Source organism: Cynocephalus volans, chromosome 1, assembly GCF_027409185.1.
Source record: "Cynocephalus volans isolate mCynVol1 chromosome 1, mCynVol1.pri, whole genome shotgun sequence".
In the NCBI taxonomy this organism is placed as follows: Eukaryota; Metazoa; Chordata; class Mammalia; order Dermoptera; family Cynocephalidae; genus Cynocephalus; species Cynocephalus volans.
The window spans coordinates 291,756,241-291,778,285 of NC_084460.1; the positions used below are offsets into that span (position 1 = coordinate 291,756,241).

General features: G+C 42.6%; 1 protein-coding gene across 1 annotated transcript in view; it reads right to left on the bottom strand.

The window, feature by feature from the left end:
* The window catches only part of PID1 (phosphotyrosine interaction domain containing 1), a 221,234-nt gene extending 199,707 nt beyond the window's left edge, over window positions 1–21,527 (bottom strand). Inside the window, exon 1 of the mRNA XM_063077531.1 lies at window positions 21,477–21,527. Coding sequence (XP_062933601.1) covers window positions 21,477–21,506 — 30 coding nt within the window. The 5' untranslated portion in view covers window positions 21,507–21,527. The remainder of the gene's footprint in view (window positions 1–21,476) is intronic.
* Window positions 21,528–22,045: the final 518 nt, after the last annotated feature.

Here is a 22,045-nt window from a genome sequence, read left to right on the forward strand (position 1 = left end):
TCCACTCAGCATCCTCATTGATTTCCAATGGCATGCCATTCTTCATGTCACCTTTCCTTCAGCAGAAATTAAGAGAGATGGCAAATAATAAATTATAAAATATCATTAGTTTACTGAAGCGTCATAAAAGTAAATACATTGATTGAGGACACATTGTGTCCCCAGCCTCATAGTCCAAGGATTATACCAGGTGAATGAGCAGACAATGATGAACGAAGACCCAACCCCCATCCTCTAGGGCGTAGAGGCTTTTAGGAAATGGAAGTCCACAAATAATTCTAATAAAAATTAAAACCAGAATAAGTTCAGTGGTATAACTGAGACAGAAGAACAAACTGTGGATACTCAGCAGAAAGGGTTGACTCATTGCAGTTGGAGATCAGGAAAGACTCTGGCAAAAGAGGGACAGTTTCATCTGCTATGAAAGGAATATAATCCCTAAGGCAAGACAGGCAGATGATGGAAAAGGATATTTCAAACTAAGAAAGCAACATTTGCAAAGGCATCAAGCATCAAAACAGACAAGCATGGAAAACAGCCTGGAGTGCACAGAAGGCTGGAGAGAGAGAAGGCGATGGTATATGAGCTTGAACCAAAGCATCAAAGCAACTCCTCAGCATCTGATAAAGATACTTCCTTACAAACACTAACTACAGAAATGGGAGGAAAAAAATGTTCCACCTAGGGCTAGCCAGTTAGCTCAGTTGGTTAGAGTGTGGTCCTGATGACACCAAGGTCCCGGGTTCAATCCTTCTACCGGCCAGCTGACAAAAAACAAAAACAGAAAAAGGGTTCCACCTAGTCAGTAACATTTTAATTCACTTGGCCCTATTCCATACAAACTGCTCGCATCCAGTGTGCAAAAGACTGCAGAAAGAGAAAAGAAAAGGACAAGAGATAAAAACTAAATGGCATTTTCCCAAACAAAAAAGTAGCCAAACAGCATCTGTCCAAACAAACATAAAAATTCTAAACTTCTGAGCACTCAGAGGTAATGTTTTTTTAATCACAGAAAATGTCTTCCTTTCTTAGTACCTTTGGAAATTTTCAACACACGCAATTTGACAAAATGCTTTTATTTAAAGATGGGCTGGAAAACCAACTGATATCATATCAGACCCAGTATCAACTGAGGTTCAAATCAAAGGACTGTGTTAATTTCAATGTTATTGCACCAAAACACAGGAAAAAAGCACAAAGGTCCTAAGACAAAGAAATTCTCAGAATCTGGGGATACTGCACCTTCCACATCTGCAGTTACTTTAAATTGAACGCCTGTGGTAGAGGTGGTGCATTAACCCGTCATTTTTCCCATTGTCCTTACTAATGGACCTCTGATTCGATTGGGGGCAAAAACGTGTCCAGTTAAAATATTTGCTGTCCCAAGCAAATATATGGCCACAAGCCATAGTTCTCACTGCTGAGATGTTAGGATCCTCCTGGGTAGTACTTGCGAGAAAGCTTTCGTTTTCCTAAGGAAAAGGGAATGTTTATGAAAAGTCCTCATCTTTGCCCTCTACAGTGTCTTAGGATGGAACTTTCCTTCATAATAACAACAATCTACTTCATATTTAACAGACTGAAACCTTCTTGAGCACGGGGGCCACTTCTTTAAACCTATCTTTAGAACTTAGTTTGGCTCCTCACCCAAAAACAAAAGGTCAGTAAACATTTGTTGAAAGTAAAAGCCTGTAAGAAATGAACATATAAGGAAAAGCACTGCAACAAATCTCAACCAAAGTCAATGTATCTTTACCCCACTGTAATCTGCATCAATTACATAGATAGCGTCCAACTCTTTCAAGTGTCACTATCCTTTTTAAATTGAAAGTTGCTCACCTACACTTAGCACTTTGGTGCTCACTGATTGAAAACATGCATGAAGTCCAAAAGCCACCATGAATAAATAATTATTTAAAATAAATTTTTATTTTAATAAAGCACTCAGGATTTGAAAAGTAGTTGACATATTTGCAAGGTATATTTTTTTGGCCTATAGGAAATACATTATGCACAGAAGGTAAGTAAATGCCTTGAAATAATTCTATGAGCCCCTTAAGTTATAAGATCCATTGATCAAAAATTATTAATCAGTAATAATAGCATTTTAATTGAGTCTATTCCACTGTCGGTATTCTACCCAGACCCCCAAGGATGTGAGCTCTAACATGGCCATGACTTTGCCTTCTTAATCTAGTTTTAAATTTCTGAAGCAGGCTTCTGCTTATAGTTATAATGTGAAAACTTTAAAAAATGTTAACAGTTATGAAACTATTATGCTACATAAAAATTCTCCTGAGTCTGAGATGCAGAAGAAATGCAAGAGATAACAAATAATTTGCTTTATCACACATATTCTTATTTAACAGTAGGCATTAACCACTTCAATCAAAGTTAAATTTCCTATTTAAGGACCAATAATTGAAATAAAAAAGATAAATAGCATTAGTTCCTTAACTTAAGAAAAGCAGGCATCTGCTAAGTCCTAAGATAGACTTTCAATGCATTTTACAAGAAATCAACAATATATCAATTTATTGCAGTCTTTGGATCAAAATGAATCCATTTGTTACCTTCATCTATAACCCAAGAAATGAGTTTAGATGACCATCTAATACAAAGACAAGGCCCTCTTAACCAAAAGCCAAAAAAAAAGAATGAAAGAAAGAAAGAAAGAAGGAAGGAAGGAAGGAAGGAAGGAAGGAAGGAAGGAAGGAAGGAAGGAAGGAAGGAAAGAAAGAAAGAAAGAAAGAAAGAAAGAAAGAAAGAAAGAAAGAAAGAAAGAAAGAAAGAAAGAAAGAAAGAAAGAAAGAAAGAAAAGTAGAAGAAAGGAAATGAAAAAAAAAGCAATGGCTTTGAAATAACAGCCAAATTTATTTTTGTCCAATTCAGTTCTGAATTCCAGCCTACCAAGAGCTTATAGCCGCTGACAAAGGAAGATGGGAGAAAGAAGAGGTGGTGATGGCATCTTGGGAAAACTATTTTTTAAAAAAATCTAAAAGGCTCAATAGTTAGCAAGAGAGTTCAAAGAAATACAAAAATGGAAAGAGCATCATTAATTGCAGAGAAAGAGCAGGAGAGAAGTAAGAAAGGGAGTCAAAAACAAAAAGGGAGAAAACACAGATCTGGTCCCAAATCACAGAGCAATTCCACCCTACCTGCAAAGCTGGGATCCCCCTCCATGCAAATTACTTTGTATTTCCAAAAGACTCCCTCCAAGTGTTCACTGAATGCTTACCCTGCTCCCACCTTCCAGCACACATCCCTGCAGTTCACAGCAAACACACACCTTGTGAGTCAGCCCCCGTTCGACAAGAGCATTAAACTACAATTCTTCACCCCAATTCTCTGGGTGAAGAAATAGAAGAATTAGTACTGAGCCTGTACTATTTATCATTAACACTGCAGGGAAAAGGAAACATAAATTAGCAGGTTGTTTTTAAACTCTATGTTCTTCATTCCCTAGACTGACTGACTTCGAGAAAACCACCGAGCTATATCATTCAGAGAGTCTGTCAACTTCCTAAAACAGACACTGGCTGTACGCTATACCTGAGTATTTAAATATAATTTCCTCAAGAGGATTCCTACAAGGGGAATACTAATTTGAATGTTCTTTGGTTGTACAACACTTCCCCTGAATTTGCACTTTTGCAAAGCCATTCATTTTCTACAAAGCATCAAGCTCCTAGAGAAAAGACAAGGGGGTGGGTGGGGAAGGGGCAGGGGATGCCAAGCTAACTGGTGCCAGATGAACTTTCATGGATCCAGAGAGCTTTGTTTTGAAGATTTCTGCCTCGTGTTAAATCAAAGTAGCAAAGCAGGTCTCATAGACTAGGGAACTATATTCTATACCCAGAAGGTCAAAACTGCCAAAGTTGGAAGTATTTAAATTTCTGGGCTAAAGAATCCACATTGTCCTAGAGTGAACTTATGGAGTCATTCACATTTTTAACCAACAACTACAACTGTTTCTTAAGAAACAAAACTCAGACAGCCTGAGACTGGGTCTTTTTGGCTATTTTGGCCAAAATAGCTGTATGCGTCCCTGATACCATTTCCACTCCAGACTCAGAGATAAGAAGGATTCATTTTATAATGTGTACCAAAATTACTTCATTTGCTTTGGATTCAGTAAAAGCATCATTACTTAAAATGACACTCTGCTTTTTCAGAGCGGAGATTTGGCAGGAAAGTGAGAGTGCCATCCAAATTATAAAAACCTTAAGATTTATAGCAGATGCCAATAGCAGGGCTACACCCTTAGAAACAATGAGGACAAAAATCTTTCCCCAAAGATGGGCCACAACATGGAAGCTGTGGGGCAGGACTATGGAATAATTAGGATTGTCTTTGCTCAAAGTCACTTTAAAAAGTAAGAGTATGCATGTAAGAAAAATTCCAGGCCGGGGGGAAATCACATGCTTTCTTCATCCCCCAGTTAGCCATGTACAGTTTTTACAAGGAGAGAGTACCCACATGCAAGCTATGCACATCCACGGGTTTCTGGTATCATTGAGAGCTTCCAAGCATGGCTCCTTCACTTTCCTATACGAATGATCTGCTCCACACATCACCTTTTGTGAAACAGAAATTGAAGATGGAATATCAATCGGTTCAAGGAAAATCCTGCCAGTATATTGGAGTTTTGTGGTTGTAAGCAATAGAAACCAACTCTGGCTCACTTAAATAAAAAAAAGTTATTAGAGTGACACTGGATTGAAGGGAGGGTGGAAGGACCAAGATCAGAAAGGAGAGGAACAGAGCAGCTCTCAGGGTCTCTGCAGCAGAACTACAGACTATGTTCAGAAGATGGGCGCCAGAATTAGCAGCTCCGGCTATTTCAGCCTTTTTGTCACCCTGCTCAGGATTCCAACTCCTGGAAGAAAATGTCCAATCAATCTAGTTTAGGGAACACATGACTCCATAGCTAAAGGATGGCACACTGATTAATAGACACCCCCCCCAAAATGGATGGAGTCTCCCTACTGAAGTGAATAGTTCCCCAAAGCAAAAACAGGTGCTGTTACCAGAAGATGGGGAATGAAGCTGAGCAGAAAAGAACACAGATACACAGATGTCCATACACTGGTACTTCTACATAAACAGTCTTAGCATTCCTATTGAATTGTTTATTTTTTTAACTTGGAGACACAACTTTGGCAAAAACTACAACTAATGCTATTACCCAATAGTCTGGGTTACGATGTCCCATATAAAGGACCACATAATAAATTCCAGGGTCTTCAAGTTAGGAGAATGTTTGGGGCTCCAAATGAGCTGATGTACACTGTTCCACTGGGTAAAGAGGGCTAACTCTTGTTTCTCTTCTTCCTTGGGCTGTAGGAAGCTCGGAGCTAAAAGTTTAAGGCTTGGTTATAACCTTGGTTATAATCTTAGTCGAGCTTTCAAGTACAACTAAATCCCTGGTGTTTCAGGGGGGTTATTTTGACCTTATTTTAACTTTTCATTTTTTTCAATCTTTTATTGAAAAGTACTTTAAAAGCCTGTGATATTTTTTCCCCTAACCAGCAAAAGCCAATCTTTTCAGAGCTATAAAGGGATCTAATGTAGATTTGTATTTTCTGAGTTTGTAGGTTCTTAGGACTTTTGTATACCATGAGCGACCACATCCCTTCCCTTTTTTGCTACTGTAGCAATAAGTTTGTGCAGCAGAAACTATTTCAGATGAATTTCTGGTTTTAAAAGATACTATAGGAAAAAAGATTAGAATGTATGACAGAGACGCACAGTCAGACCTAAATCTGGGTCTGATTCGAGTGTGCATTCATTTTTGGAACAGTTATCCATACCTCTTCCTGCAAGGGTTTCAAGTGGAGCAGTCAGCAACACTTTGCAGCCTGTAGTAGCCTCGTCCAACTGGGATGGAAGATGGAAACCTCGGAAACCAGGAAGCACACAGCGTCTGTGCTTTCATGAGCCAAGTGCATGTCCTGAGGGCGAGGTCCAGCTCATTGTCCTATAGCTCAAGCCTCTGTGTGGGTTAATTCCAAGTACTTGGAATGCTAAACCTCATCAGAATCCCATAACTGGAGGAAATGGGTAGCATTAAGTAAACGGTGACACACCTGGGAAGATGGGTGAGAGTGGCAGCAGATCTGCTCCCAGGATGACCAGAAAATGCCTACAAAGTGCTTTTGAGTGTTTTCTGGTGGAAACAGGGATTCTCTAAATAGAAAGACATTGCTGCCATTATGGAGGCCTTTCAGTTGGCACTTTCTGAAACGGCATTTGAATGGTTCTTCATGGGCTGATAATCTGTGAGGAAAACATTGAAATCCACTCAATTAAAAACTATTTTCTACCCTCTAAATTTCCCCCTTTTTGGAAGCAATCTGTCCCAATGTATGGCAGTAAAAATCTCCAAAATGAGCCAATATCATAACAATAAGAGGTTTCAGTTGCTTGCTGTGGGATATGCAAAAAACAGTGATCTGTACTTAGTTAAAAGTAGAAGAAGCCTCCCACTTCTGCCTGGAAGCCCCCACGTGTGCTCTAGATTAGAAAATAGGATGAGCAGCAACGCTTCTAGCTCCTGTGTGTTTTCCCTAAAAAGAAAGGCCCACCCCATCTATCCACTGCAATCACACAAACCCCAACACACAGCTCCCAAAAGACGGCAGGGAGCCATCATCATCTGGGCAGCTGAAGGTGAGTTACCACAGTTGGGCTTGGAGAGGAATAAATGTGCTAAATCAATGATATTAGTTTAAAAATTAGTAATCACGTTGGTCTTTAAGAGTCAGGAGACCAAGGATCTAGTTCTGCTTGCAATCCTAGATAAATTTGGGATTGAGTTCTCATGTCAGACAAATGAAAGAGCTGAACTAGATTAGGGTCCCCAACTCAAGTACCCCCAGGGCCCAGCAGGCTTTGTAAGTCAGTGAAACATGCCAAGTAAGGCCTGGAACAAGCTGGAGGCCACATCCCATCAAAATGGAACAGCAGCTGCTCAGGGGTCACTATAGGCAAATCCAGGCCCTCTATGGTCTGACCCTCCCATTTTTTGAAAGAATGGAGGAGTCCAGATTTCCTTATAAATTCCTCTAACTTTTAAGTCCTGGAAACTAATTTGCAAAGTTTTTAAACACACTGAAGGAGCCAAAGGAAACATTTCTGCAAGCTAGAGCCAAACCTCAGACCCACAGTTTGTCAACTTGCAGGAGCTCATGCTCTGTACTGAAGTGCCCCGCACTGTGGAATGCTCCATTACAAAGGGGCTAGGACCATCTTCTCCCCTCACTTGGAAACCCATGGGACAATGGCATCTTCAAGGCTACCAGAAGCCCTGCACTAAGTAACCAGACTCACTTTGTTTCACCTAAAACTTCCCCAAATTACGTAAAGACTTAACCTTTTGTGGCAAGACTCGTACGAGCCACTTGTTAAACCCATGATCCGTGGAACACACTTTGGGAAACACCACACTTGTGTCATCCACTTGGCTCTAAAGTTCTGTGCTTTTATTCCTAGTTTATGTTTGGATCTGAAGTAGGGAAAGAACTTAGTATTTACTGACTCCCCATGATGTAGCAGATAGCATGCTCAGCTCTTTGTGGTCTATATCTCAGTTAACAATCACAATAACCAGGAGCTAAATGTTATTATCCCTGTTTTCAAGTCAAGAAAACACAAATACAAAATACAAATCAGAGGTAATCCCTAATAAGTATAGCAGCCAAGATTTGTATCCATGGGTGCCTGATGAAAAACCCCAGGGTCTTTCCACTACTCAACAGTCTGTATGGGCTACGGGTGGCCTGATCTGTAACCTAAAGAAATAGTCTCATCATCTCCTATTTCCCCCAAACTGCCCAGCACTGTGGTTTTGGATCTGCTTTTGTTATCCCTGAAAATGTTCAGATTCTTCATCTGAAGGACATTGGTTTGCCAATAGAGCCAGATAATCCACCAGCACATTCAGCACCTGAGCAGGTGTGATAATGTCACTCAAAGTAATGATATATTAATAGCCAACAGCTGCATTGAACACACAACTAACTTCTGTGGAGCACACGTATGTGCCAGGGACCATGCTAAATGCTGTGAGACTTCCTGCCCCTTCCATTTCTTCCTCTTAGCCCTCGACTTCCCACTGTCCCCTCCTCCTGGCGTGCCTGCCCATCTGCTGTCCCTCCCCTCAACCTATTCCATTTCTTTCTTTCATCCCCAAAGCGAATAGAGTTAGGGATGGAAGTTTAGCATTTTACTTGTTGTTCTTAGGACGACCACACATCCTCTTGGTTTATGGCTGCTGTTCCAGTTCATTATCAACAGTGTCTTCATCACCTCAACAGGACCCTAGATTGGACAGTATGCTGCATGGTCTCTTCACATAGCTATCAAAGTCATATATTCCTTGACCTTGACTTTAAAGGAAGTTGAATTGAATGTCTCAAATGTTCCTCCTTGAGGGGAAAAACATTTTAAAACTAAAGTCAATGAGTATTTGACATATGCATTTTTAAATGGCTTTATATAGGTATGGTTGACACATAACAGACTGCACAATTTGACCTATGTATAAACCCACAAAGCCATTATCATAATCAAGATGTTTATCATACCCATCAACCCAAAACTTTCCTCAAGCCCCTTTCTAATCCCTTTTCCCCATCCCATCCTCAGGCAACTACTGCTCTGCATTAGGAAGTTTTACCTTCTCACCAGCAGTGTATGAGAGTTCCAGTTCCTTCACATCATCACCTACACTTGCTTTGGTCACATGTTTTTTAATTTCACCTATTCTAATAATTGTGTAATGATATCTCATTGTAGCCTAATTTGCATATCGAACATCTATTCGTGTGCTTATTTGCCATCCACATATCTTATTTGTTCAAGTAATTTGCCCATTTTTTTTTAAATTGGGTGGTTTATTGTTTTATTATTGAGTTTCATCAGTTTCTTTATTTATCCTGGATCCAAGTCCTTTATTACATATATGATTTGCAAGTATCTTCTCCCAGTCTGTCTTATCTTTTCATTCACTTATCAATATCTTCTAAAGAGCAGAAATTTTTAATTTTGGTGAAATCCAATTTTTTTCTTTGTTGATTGTGTTTTTCTCATTATTCCAAGAAATTTGCTGCCCAACCCAAAGAAACTTTTGGATGCAATGGCTGTGTTTGCTGTCTCTCTTTTTTTCCACTACCTTGATTGTAGTAATGTTTACCTAGATGTACATGACATCACAAAGATTTTCTGATGTTTTTTTCTTTAAGTTTTATACATTTAGGTCTATGATCCATTTTGAATTAATTTTTTGTACACAGTATGAGGTATAGATTGAAGAATTTGGGTATGTGGTTGATGCTGTTGCTGGTGTTGTGCATAAGGATATCCAATTGTTCCAGCATCATATACTGAAAATTCTATTCTCTTTTCTCCAGTTGCTATGATCCAAATGTTTACATCCACCCTCGCCCAAATTCATATGTTGAAATCCTAACCCCTAAAGTGATGCTATCAGGCGGTGGAGGCTTTGGGGAGGTGATTATGTCATATGGGTGGAGCCCTCATAAACGGGATTAGTGCCCTCATAAAGCAGGCCCAACACAAGTCGTCCACCCCTTTCATTATGTGAGGATACAGGAAGAAGGCACAATTTCTATGATCGAGGCAACTATCCCTTACCAGACACTGGATCTGACAGTGCCTTGATCTTGGACTTCCAGCCTACAAAACTGTGAGAAACTAATTTCTATTGTTTAAGCCAGCCAGTCTATGGTATTTTATTATGGCAGCCCCAGCAGCCTAAGATACCAGTTAACTATCTTCTTGACTCCTTTATCAAAATCACATAAACTTCTGATCAAAAAGCAGAACTCTCAATAAAGGCTAAAATTTAAAACATACATACTCTTTGACTCGGCCCTTCCAATTTTGGCATTTTGGTCTAAAGAAATAGAAGCACAAGTATCCTAGGATACGCAAAAGCATTGGTAACAATATTATTTACAGGGGGAGAACATATAAGAACATGGACACAACCCAAATACTACCACATAGAGGAATGATTAAATAAATTACAGTCTAGCTCCACCATAAAATTCTATGCAGGTACTAAAGGAATGAGTTGGTGCTATGTGTATTGACCTGAAAAGATGCCCATAAAACACTCTAAAGTGGAAAAAAAAAAAAAGTTGCAGAGTTATATAGTCCATTTTCAGCTGCTATAACAGAATACCTGCGATTGGGTAATTTATAAACAATAAAAGTTTATTTGTCTCCCAGTTCTGGAAGCTGAGAAGTCCAATATCAAGGTGCTGGCATCTGGCAAGGGCTTTCTTACTGCACCATCCCACAGCAGAAAGACAAAAGGGCAAGAGAGAGCACTGGACTCACTTTTACAACAAACGCACTCCTGAGATAATGACATTAATCCATTCATGAAGGCAGAGACCTCATGACGTAATCCCTTCTTATTAGGCCCCAACTCCTGACACTGATGTATTGGGGATTATGTTTCCAGCACATAAACTTTAGGGGACACATTCAAATATTCAAACCTCAGCATGCATATATATATATATATATATATATATATATATATACATACTATGATTAATATTATTGAAATACATGAGGATAACCTAAATATTTGTTTTCATATTTGTATAGACCACCCCCAACTTATGATGGTTTGACTTAAAATTTTTTGACTTTATGATGAGTTAATCAGGATATTAAATGCATTTTTAACTCATGATATTTTTGACTTATGATGGGTTTATTGGGATGTAACCCCACTGTAAATTAAGGAGCTTCTGTATATGTTTGCAAAAGCCTGGGGAAAGTTGAGGAAAAATAACTACCAGGTAGGTCATATGGGCTTCCTTCATTGGTAGAATTTGGAACAGGAGGAGGGTAAGATTGTTTATTTCTTTACACACTTCTAAACTGATTTGTTGCCCTATGCAGATATTATTTTGCAATTTTTTACAATCAAGTATAACATAGTAGCCACAACATAGAGCAGATGCAAAATCCATTCTGCATCTGTACTGCCACTTGGAAAAAATAAAAATTCTCATTGCTTCTTTTTTTTTGATGGGAGAAGTATATTGGTACATGACAGATACCCCCAAAAAAGAAATTCTCCACTACTTTGGCAATAGGGGTCACTGCACATGTAATTAGTTAAGATGAGGTTGTAGAGGTTGTACTGGAGTAGGTTGGTCCCCTAGTCCAACATGATTCATGTCTTTATAAAAGGGGAAACTCGGACACAGACACTCACACAGGTAGAGTGTCCTGTGAAGACTGGAGTTACAGTGCCACAAGCCAAGAAATGCCAAAACTTGCGGGGAAACCACCAAGAGCTAGGATGGAGCGTGGATTCTCCCTCACAGCCGTCAGAAGGAACCAACCTTGCCAACACCCTGATTTCAGACTTCGAGCCTCCATAACTATGACATAATAAATTTCTGTTACTTAATCCACCCAGTTTGTGGTACTATGATACAGCAGCCCTCAGAAACTAAGCTACCAAGAATTTAAGCCCAAAAGCAAAATCGCTACCATCAGTACCAGGTGCCACAGTCCCCAGCTCCGTTCCTAGGAAACAACCTCAGAAGACTTAGAAACCAAACAACAGCAGTTGCCTCTGTCCCACATCATAAGTGGCTTGTGCACCAGGATGGTGCTCACACCTGAGGAAAAGCTGGCCCATTCCGATCAAAGCATGTGTGGGCAGAAGGGGCCATGGAATCTGTGTGTTTATCCTCAGATCCACAACTACAAAGAAACTGTGAGGAAGGGCTTGTCATGAAAGGATCATGAGGGCTCTAGTCTCGGGGGAGGGTGACAATTAAGGAGTCCCTTCTTCTGGTAACTCTCCGCTCCCCTTGTTCCCATGCACACAGACAAGATTCCCTTCTGAAGAAGAGAATGAAAAGCAAAAACGCATTTTAAACCTGGAATGAGCCTTCCCTCTAAGAAATGGAAATTTAAAGAGCAACTCTGCAGTAACATAGTCCTTCGCCTCGTCTCATAAGGTTGGGAAGCATCTGTGTATCTTGGCTGCTGTACCCAAAAGACGAGCTTGCCCAGGAAAGCAAGGCTTATGACTCCTAACGACATTTATTTTTTGTCTTACAAGTGAGTTCCAGAATAGGAATAGGTTCTTCATTAAAATAATTTATACAGTTACCAAGTGAAAACCAAAAACAAAACAAAGTGCCAAACCAGATACAAAACAATCAACCAGACGTACCATGAGGGTGTCCTGAAGGTCAATCTGAAGTACACTCTTGAGTCAACCTACATGCTTCCTAGTCAGGAAGAGGCAAGTCACAGAGGCCTGCTGCCCAGAAACCCTACAGGTCACTGACAATCTGGATTGTCTGAAAACAAAATCCTAAATCCCAGGCTTCCCTTTGTCTCAGCATGTCTGGAAAAGTATCACTTTTAAAATTAAACTTATGGGCTGGGATGTGAAATAGTCACTTTAAGGTGGACCTCAGTGATCTTCAGTCTTGAAGCACATTTCCCACACTTTCCAGAGCCCTCCCCTAGCAACACAGCACATGTCACACTCAGGGTTTGCTGCCACCTTCTAGGATGTTACCAAAAGGAACGGAAGAAGGAAAGAACAACAGTTTCATTTTTCTCTGTTTTCATTTTTTTCAAATCCGCAGTCAATAAATTCACACTCAGTATAAAAAGAGTGCTCCATACAGACACATCCTTTTTGTCCCAGCATATGAAAGTCGGAATACTTAGACCACTAGAAGTAGAGTGGCCAAACAGTCAAAAGGCAATTTGGTTCCATTAGTGCATTCATTTCCTAGGGCTGTTGCAACAAATTACCACAAACTGGGTAGCTTAAAACAACAGGAATTTATTCGTTCACAGTCTTGCAGGCTAGAAGTCCAAAATCAAGATGCTGTCGGGGCCAGGCTCGGTGCAGAGGCTCTCAGGAAGAACGCCTCCTTGAGTCTTCTCGGTGGTTGTCGGCAATCCTTGGCATTCCTTGGCTTGTGGCAGCATAACTCCACTCTCTGCCTCTGTTTTCACAGGACCTTCTCTGTGTCTGTCTGTGTCTTCAAATCTCTCCTTATACAGACACCAGTCACTGGATCTAGGTTTCACTGTAATTCAGTATGACCTCATCATAACTTGATTACTTCTGCAGAAACCTTATTTCCAAATAAGGTGATATTCACAGGTACCAGAGGGTAAGACTTCAGCATATCTTTTGTGGGGATGCAATTCAACCCACAACAATAAGTAAGATATAGAGAGCTGGGACTGAATCTTAATTTTGGTCCCTTAGTAGCTGTGTCAGTTATAAATGCCAAAGGTACAAGTAATAAAACTCCCAACTAATGCATAGGCTTAAACGAACAGAAGGGGATGTCCTTCCATCTTATAACTCAAGCCCCCAAAGCAGACTGGTTTTTAGCCTTAGCGTGTGTTGCTTCAGAACCACAATATGGCTGCTGCAATGCCAAACATCACATCTATGCCCTGGAGAGGAAGAAGGGAGAAAGTGCGGAAAAGGCTATTTCCACAAGAAGCTTCATTTGTTATTCATGGAGGTAACCTCCGCCCCTGCCCCCCCCCCACAGTAGATAGCCTCTTATATCCCGGTAGCTGGAAAGTGGTCTCTGCCAATCCTTAGACCAAGATTATCACGGCTGGGTAGACCACTCACCCTGAGATCAAGGCATAACCATCGGCTGCCTGATCAAGTTAGGGCTTTGTCAGCACAGAAAAAGGTAGAAGGGCTAATGGTAGTTAATGGACTGAAGCAAAAGTTACCTGTATTCTCTGGGTATCCATTACGTCATCCACAAAAATGAAAAAACAAAATCTCTGTCCCTTAGAATCTTCTCAAGGATTAAATATGTTTTCCATACGAAGCAAAATGTTTGCTATATGACACAAGAGGCACAATGCTTTGGAGTATGGACCCGAGAGCCAGTCTGCTGGATGTGAACCCCAGCTCTGTGAACCCCAGCTCTGCCTTGGAGGGCTGTTGGGAGAACAACTAAGTGCCAGGGACACAGTAAGTGCTAAGTAAATGTTGCCCGCTAATGTCATTACTACGCTACTGCTAGGACTAGGAATGCAGGGCTGCAATGAACGGCAGCTAATATTTCCTGATTTTCTCCATACCTGGAGGTAAATCCAGCTAAAAAAGTAAAGATCACTCATAAAACCTCTGGTCAATGAGAGCCCACTAGTCAGCACTGCTGGAATGTAAGGAAATGTTGCTCCTGAGATTGTGACCACCGTACCCTTCCCGCTGCAGCTGCCTTGGGTTGAATGTCCCCCCCCCCCCAAAACTTAATCCCCACTGTAACTGTTGAGGGTGGGAAATCCTATTATGGTCATTGAAAGGTGGAGCCTTGAAGAGGTAATTAGATTATAGGACCATGTCATAGTGAATGGATGATAAATGGTGGTCATGGGCATTGCTTGGAGGGCTTTAAAAAGAGAGTGAATGAGGAGGTTAGTCTCTGTTCTCTCTGCTCTGCCATTTCGCATTGTGACACCCTGCCATCACTGAAGTCACCACCAAAGAAAGCCTTCACCAGATATGTTCCCTGGCCTTTGGACTTCCTAGCCTCTGAAGCTGTAAGCAAATGAAATGTAAATTTCATTTTCTTTATAAATCACCCAGTTCTGTGTATTTTGTTATAAGCAATAGAAATGGGCTAATACAGCCACCTTCTTTGGGCACCAAAGTCAATGAGCACACTTGCCAGACTATGTAGCGTTCCAGCTGTGGATAACTGGGAGCAATCGTCTATTCAGTGGCTTTTAGAATGACTTAACTAACTTAAAATTTCTTCTGAAGCTATGGACTCTCAACCCAAGGGTATACACAGGACTTCCTTGAAGTCAGTTTCAGCATGACTTCCCTCAATACATTTGTAACATGAAAAGGCTAATACTTCATCCCGACCTTCAGACCATCACCTGGCAAAAACTAAAGATGTGCTCTCAACACAGGCCCATTTCCAGGATGGTCATAGCCAGGCCCTTCCAAAACAGGAACCCAAGTGATCCCTAAGCCCCTGCCCAGCTCACTCCACACCTCCCACACCCACTATCATTTATGCTTATGAGACTGACATAAAACTAAACACCATTACCTGCACCCCCAGTTGTAAAGGTAACTGCATTCAGTGGCTCACACCTTCCTATAAATCAAGAGTGAAAGAAGCTTCCTCAAGTGAGGAAAGAGCAGAGATTGAGCCAGCCATTAACACACTGGCTCTGGCTTATCAAGACAAACTAGCCAGGGATCTTCATTGTGAACAGAAGCACTGGAAGTTGTACACCAAGAGATGTACAACTATTTAGCCCCACTTTGAACAATAAGGGACAAGACTGTGAGTCCTCTAAGTTTACAACTATGTCTTCCTTCTTAAGAACTTCCCCCACCCATCCATCCACATCCAGCATGGTGCTTGGGACCTAGTAGATGTACAGTAATGATTGATGGGAGAGAACACAGGAGCTTGGACATGAGCTTAGCACTCTGTTCCTAAAGTGACCAAAATCTCTGCAAAGTAGATCTCTCCATTTACAGACAGAAAGCAAAGCTCACAGAAGTTACAAAACTAAACTCAAACATTGCTAGTAAGCAAATGAGTCAAAATTATTTATAAAGAGACATTCACCATTTTTTTAGTTATTTTTTTAGCCAAATGATTCTTGAGTCAGGAAACAACCTGGCTAATAAGGTCATTACCAGAATCTCCCTTATCAAAGTAAGACTTCAGTAGAAACAGAAGAGGGCAGAGGAGTCCTGGGCCATCAGGCATGGGACCAAAGACCTCAGCAAGATGAGAGACCCATGTGGCATCAGCGCTAAGTGGAAGAGCTCACTGAGACACTGAAAGCATTGACATATGCCAAAGTCACAAAACAAATCTTTGCCTTTTCCCCGACACCTTCCATTTCCAGTTTGGGGGCTGAGGAGCTGGACCTGGTGAATACTCTGATGCTTCATCACTGTTTAGCAGCTAAATTTGTATCAAAACATATTTTTTAAGTTAACACAGAATGATAGTAGACAAATGCCACTAGATTTTAAGGAGGTCTTTGGACAAATATCTCAAATATTTCATCTTGCTCTACTCATATAAAGCCTCCATTTAGATTTGTGCCCATGGGGGATGAGAGAAACACACCGCATCATTGAGTGTTTCTGGACTAGTCTTATTTGCTGACCACTAAGAAACCCTGAACTGCTGCTATTCACAGAGTAAAACATCCCTGCAGAAGGCAGCCTGATCCCCAGCAGCACTGGGGCTGTGCAGCTGACTCCTCGGAGCCTCTCTCTTCCAGGGCTAATTCACATGGTAGAACGCAGTCAGTGTGGAGGGGAGGGTGGATGGAACTAATCTGCAACATCAAACAAAATGCACAAATTGCCTAACACTGGAAGATAACCCAGCAGAGTCAACATGAAATAGATCTTAGGCAATAGGTAACCAAGGGGCAGGGAATTTTTCGAAGGCTAGCATTTTGCAAATCGCTTGGTAGAGACTTTGCTGACAAACTTGGAGAGAGACCTAATGACGTAAGATAGTATTTTACCTCTGGAGAGACTAAGGTCTCAAATTAATTTTTCTTTATAAACAATCAGGTCCATTGCTTTGTACTTTCTCAATTACAAGGTATGAAAAGAACAGCAAAATCTAGAATCCATTTATGAGGAAAGTGCCTCTGTAAAAGTAGCTGCTGCTTATTTCTAAGCAACTGCTCTGGAACTCTCCAACCTCCTCCTTTCCTTCCCCCCCATTTTTTTGTCTAAACTTCGAATGACTGCATATGATCAGGCCTGATTATCAGCTTTCAAGGTTTCTAGTTTGGATAGATGCCACGTGCTCCAGTTGAAGAGGTCCTTCGATGGCACTTGGGAATTTTAACTTAAGTATGACAAAACAGCTTATTTCCGCCAGAGATTTGGGCCACCAAAAACAGGGGAGCCCTTGGTCAACACAGGCAACCACACCGCTTTAACAAGACGTATGACAGCAGCCCCTTGGAGCCCACAAGACAGCCATTACTCTAATTCTATTCATTTATAACAGCAGCACCCACCAATGTGTGTATAGACAGCACCATGCTTTGCTTATTCTTCTGCACTACAGTCAATTGGTTAAGAAATAAGTTTTGGAGTCAAACCGCCTGGTTCAAACTCTGCTTGGTTTGTTTCTAGCTGCCTGCCCGTGGCCAAATCATTTTAACTCTCTGACCTTCAGTTTCTTTCTCTACAAAATGGGGATAAAAGTGGGTATGGGATGCATATGAGTTAAATAATTCCAATAGAACTCCTTAGCACAGGGCCACACACACAGTGCATGCTTCCATAAAAGAAGGCTGTTGCTGGTCATCTTCCCGCCCTTGTTCTGTGATCCTTTTGTCAATTTGGTCTGTCTGAAAAAGTGTCAGATTTGCCAAAGCTTTCTCTTTGTTTGACGGCCAGGTCCAATGTCTCCAGCTGACATTTCAGAGGGTCCTTCAGTCTCACTGCTCGGGAGAAAAGTAGAATAATAAGAGAAATAAGTCTAGAACAATCCACACTCCAGGTCAAGACGAGATCTGGCAGACATGACAAGGAGAAGCCACATCTGGGGGAAAAGGACTCTTCCCTCCTAAAATCCCAAATATTGTGTAGTTAAAATTTTCAACCTCTTCGTCAGCCAAACGTTTAACAAGAGACCAAAAGAAAGTTTCTTCAGGATCTGGTTTTCCCCCTACCTTCTCCATGTCACCCTCTTTTGGCGGTGCTGACACAGCTGTTGGGCCCAATGACAGTGAAGAGGAAATGTTGGGGGAGAAAAAGAATCCAGGCTAGGAAACCAAAATCCAGATGCAAGGATAGGAAGCTCTGCGTTTTCTGGATCTGCCACAGAGAAATGGTAACCTCAGGGAAGGCAGGCAAATGATTAAACAGAAACCTTTACAGAACGCCTCCTGAGAAGACGGTTACACATACACTCTACAATTACGGTTTGCTAGAGCTTGCTTCCCCTACGTGCCGACTATCACAGTTCACTCCATCCTCGTAAGAACTGTGCCACAGACAAGGATGAGCTGGCCTCCTTTATTTCGAACTCAGTCTTGATTCATATTTCCTCTGTCCTCCTCTTTTCCTGACCTCCAGAAAATACATCTGGTAGCTCTCTAGACATGTGCTCTGGGGACACGTTCCTTACGGCTAAGCCAGTCCACACTCCTGCATAGATGGATCTGTCACTTCTAAGGGATTCACCCAGCACTATAATGAAGCCATCAGGAAACCCAGGCAAATTTTAAAATATCAAGACCAGAAGTAATTTCATCTCTATCAAAGAAAAAAAAAAAAAAACACTACTTAGCACCTTTTTCTGCTGAAAAGTCCCCTTTCCTCTTCTGAAAAGAGCCTGTTTCAAACCTGCTTCTTTAAAAATGTATAACTCTCCCGAGTCCTTCCAAGAAAAAAGTCCTCTGTGCAGAAGTGAAGGTGAAAAGAGAATAATTCATATGTATTCATTTTTAAAAGTTGGGGTGGTAATTTAAATCTTCATATCCCTTTTGCTGCTATTATATTTCTGGTGGCAGAAGCTCCCAGCGAGGGCTTGGGTGGGATGCAACACACATTTTAACATTCAAGGGAGCAGATGCACTTGCCGCGGCTCGTGCGACTGAATGAGAAATTACCCAGCTCAGGCGGGCTCGGGGCAACAGGTCCCTTCGCCTGCGCTGGATTTGGGTCAAAGAGCTAAACCTCAAATCAGAAAATATCAGCATCATTTTATTTTTGGCCTAGAAGTGGGAAGGACAACAATGCTCAAACCCAATCAAAGATGCCATTTCCTGAGCAAGAAAGGGTAACTGCCTGGCCCAAGCAAAGTTCTGCCACACTCCCCCATGGCCACAGACCTCTGGAATCAGTGTCATCTGATAGGTACTAATAAAACCAATTAAGAAAGGATGTCGTTCTTTACTTCCTTCACCTCACTAGTTTCTAGGTATTTACACAACTGACTCCTAGTCCGATCAGGAAGCTCTGGGGACACTGCCTTGAAGCATCTTCCTCACTCCAGTTCATCTAAGTTAGCAAGCTTGCATTAAAAATTAATGAGAAAAAATTAACGAGGTTGTATGAGAAGATTTAAAAGATATGTGAAAGGAGAGCGGGGCTTAGTCATTGTTGAAGAGCAGGCTCACCGACACAATTTCCACTGCTATCCTCATGGCCACGGAATCTGGAAGTGGTAAAGCATCCCACTCACTGACGAGCAGGAAACAACGTCTCTATACAGTGGTGCCTTGAGGGCAAAAAGGGGAAGAAATAATCCCAGACAGCAAAACAGAGACCATGACAAAGATAACCACAAAGAACGCAAATAAAATATTATTACAAACAGTTCACTCACCACCTCACCCTCCACAGTTCACTCCCCCAGAAACAAAAAGAAACATACAGATTGTGTGTTTTCAGGAAAAGCCACTATTTGAGAAGAAGCTTTTTCCCCATTTGGTTCACTTTTATAATCTCAAGGCTTGAGATGTACTTTTAAAAGAGAACTAGGTTCACTGACTAATTTAAATTTGGGGAGCATGAAGGTGAAAATTCCCACAGTGATTGGATCTTAGTCAGTAACAAGCCCTGCTTACCTGAGATTTCCAAAGCCTTAAACCCAGGCTCTTTCAACATGACACCTTGAAGTAAAATAAACGCACTGTAAATGCAAATTATAATAAACCAGACTAGCGCCAAAATGCACACGTGCACATTTCACAGAGGAGCAAGGAGACATTTCTAGCAAGGAACAATCTCCATGGGGAACGCGAGCCAGAACGCTTCCCTGCCAAGGATCATGTGCTCTGGAGCATACAGGATTCCCTAAGTGAAACAGGCCGGTAGGGATCATTTCAATAGACAAAAATCTACAAACTCTTCAGAGGCACAAATCACCAGACCATAAAAGCCACCTCACAGAACTCTGGCCACATTTTTCTAAAGACTTCCAAGAGCTACTTTCTGCACTAGGGTGGGGAACCTGCCACCTCCTGGCAATCTTTCTGCTCCTTTGGAATAGAATTCATGCCTGAAAGAGAAATTCAAGTGCACCAATGGCTTCTGGTGCCACTGCCAAAGTACTCGTACGTTTACATCACCTTCTGCCAATCATTCTGAGCCTGATGTTGATATTCGATGTTGATAAGACAAGCAGGGGTTAGGAGGCTGGTCACCTACCTCCCCTTCTCCAAGTCTAAAGGCCGATTTTCTTGTTTATTCTGTTCGAGATCCCCCTGGGGAATTGGCCCGGTATCTCAGAGCTCTGTTAAAGTGAACACACTCCCCACAAATCACAGCCCAGGAAGACTTGGGAAGGAGCTGCAGGGCATCTGTTTCTGCTAAATGCAATGCCCTCTGCAGGGGTTCCCAGTATGAGGACTCCTAGGCAAAGGTTAGCCTCTCCCAGCATCTAAGGGATTGTCAGTGCCTGGGTTTTGAATGTTCATTAAGAAACCGCCCAAGCCAGCCAGGGATCCTGACCCCACTGTCCTAAGTCTTGAGATATGCTCAGTCTCTGACGGTGCTGTATTTTACCACTTAAACACTTCTTCAAAGTTACTATGAAACAATGTGGCTCTGAGCCTGCCAAAAGTTTAACTGCAGGATTCTGTAGATTTTATGTGGTAGAATAGCTGCTATCCCTCTTGAGAATATTTGCAAGCGAAAGGCAGTCATCAAACCTTGAAGCCAGGCCTATCCCAAGGCCCAATGTGTCACCGAATGAGCTCCTTTCCAAAAACGCCCCTCTTTCTCACTTTGACCCCTCCCCAACTCCCTAGCTTCAGAATCCAAATCAAGGGCAGTTTGGCATTTCAGGAGACAGCTGTGAAAAACTTTTTGATGAGATGACCAAGGATGTAGCTATTCCCGGCTAAACTTAACTTTTTATTTTCAAATATCTGGAGGGGCTTGGGTTCAGGGGAGATGAAGGCAGAGAGCCAATGAATAGTGAAAAATAAAATAAGTAGCATACCATGACCGAGCCAAACCTAGCTTGATATTTCCAAATTAGATTGGCAAATGGATGCTTTCACAAATCATTTGCTCTGTCTTTCTTGGAGACAAAAAGGAAAAAAAAAAAAAAAATCTGGATTCAAAAACCCTAACCCCAGACCAGTAAATTGTGTCCGTGGAATGCAATTTAAAATTGCTGGTCAGAAAGAGCAACGTTACATATAGCAACACGCACACGAATACCCCCGAGCCAAAAGTTGTAACGCCCGAAGCCTCGGGTCAGTTCCATCACCCCCTGCCCTGCGCCGGGAGCCAGGCTCCGGATTAAACCCGCAGCGTCACGTTCCCATCAACGCGTCTTCCAACATCGTTTTGGGCAAAGCTCCGCAAGTGGGCAGAGGCAGCCCCTCCGCTCGTCCGGCCCGTGCACCTCCTCCTCCAGGCTGGCCCCCCGGCCTCCGCTTACCTGCAGGCGCTCCGTGGCCGGCTGCCACATCTTCCAGCCGCGGGGGTTGGCAGAGGAGACGCTGGCGAGACTCTGTCGATCGCGCCAGGGGGGCGAGGGGCTGCGGCCCCGCTTTACATCTGGGGTCGGTGTCGGCGGGATGAGCCGGTGGGCGCCGGGGCTGCAGGCGGGCGGCGGCGCGGCGCTCTGCTGCCGGCAACTGGTGGGCACGGCCGCGCGCCGGCTGTCCTGGCGCCCGCGAGAGCTCTGCGCAGCTCCGCCCGGCCCGGCCAGCGCACGGCGGTGGCGGTGGCCGCCGCTCCCTCCTCCCCCGCCGCCGCCGCCGCTGCCGCCGCCGCCCGGACCTGCGCGCTCTGAGCATGCCCGGGGCGGGCGCCCGCCCGGGAGCTGGCGCCCGGGGGGCCGCGGGGAGCGGGCGGTGCAGCTGCAGCGGCCCAAATCCCGGCGAGAGGACAGTGGGGAGACCAGAACCGCCGGCCTGCCCCCGTGGAAGCCCCCATTTGGGGCTGGGGGCTGGGAAAGGGGACAGACTGGCTGGGGAGAAAGCCTGGAGACTGGAGAGGAGGGGG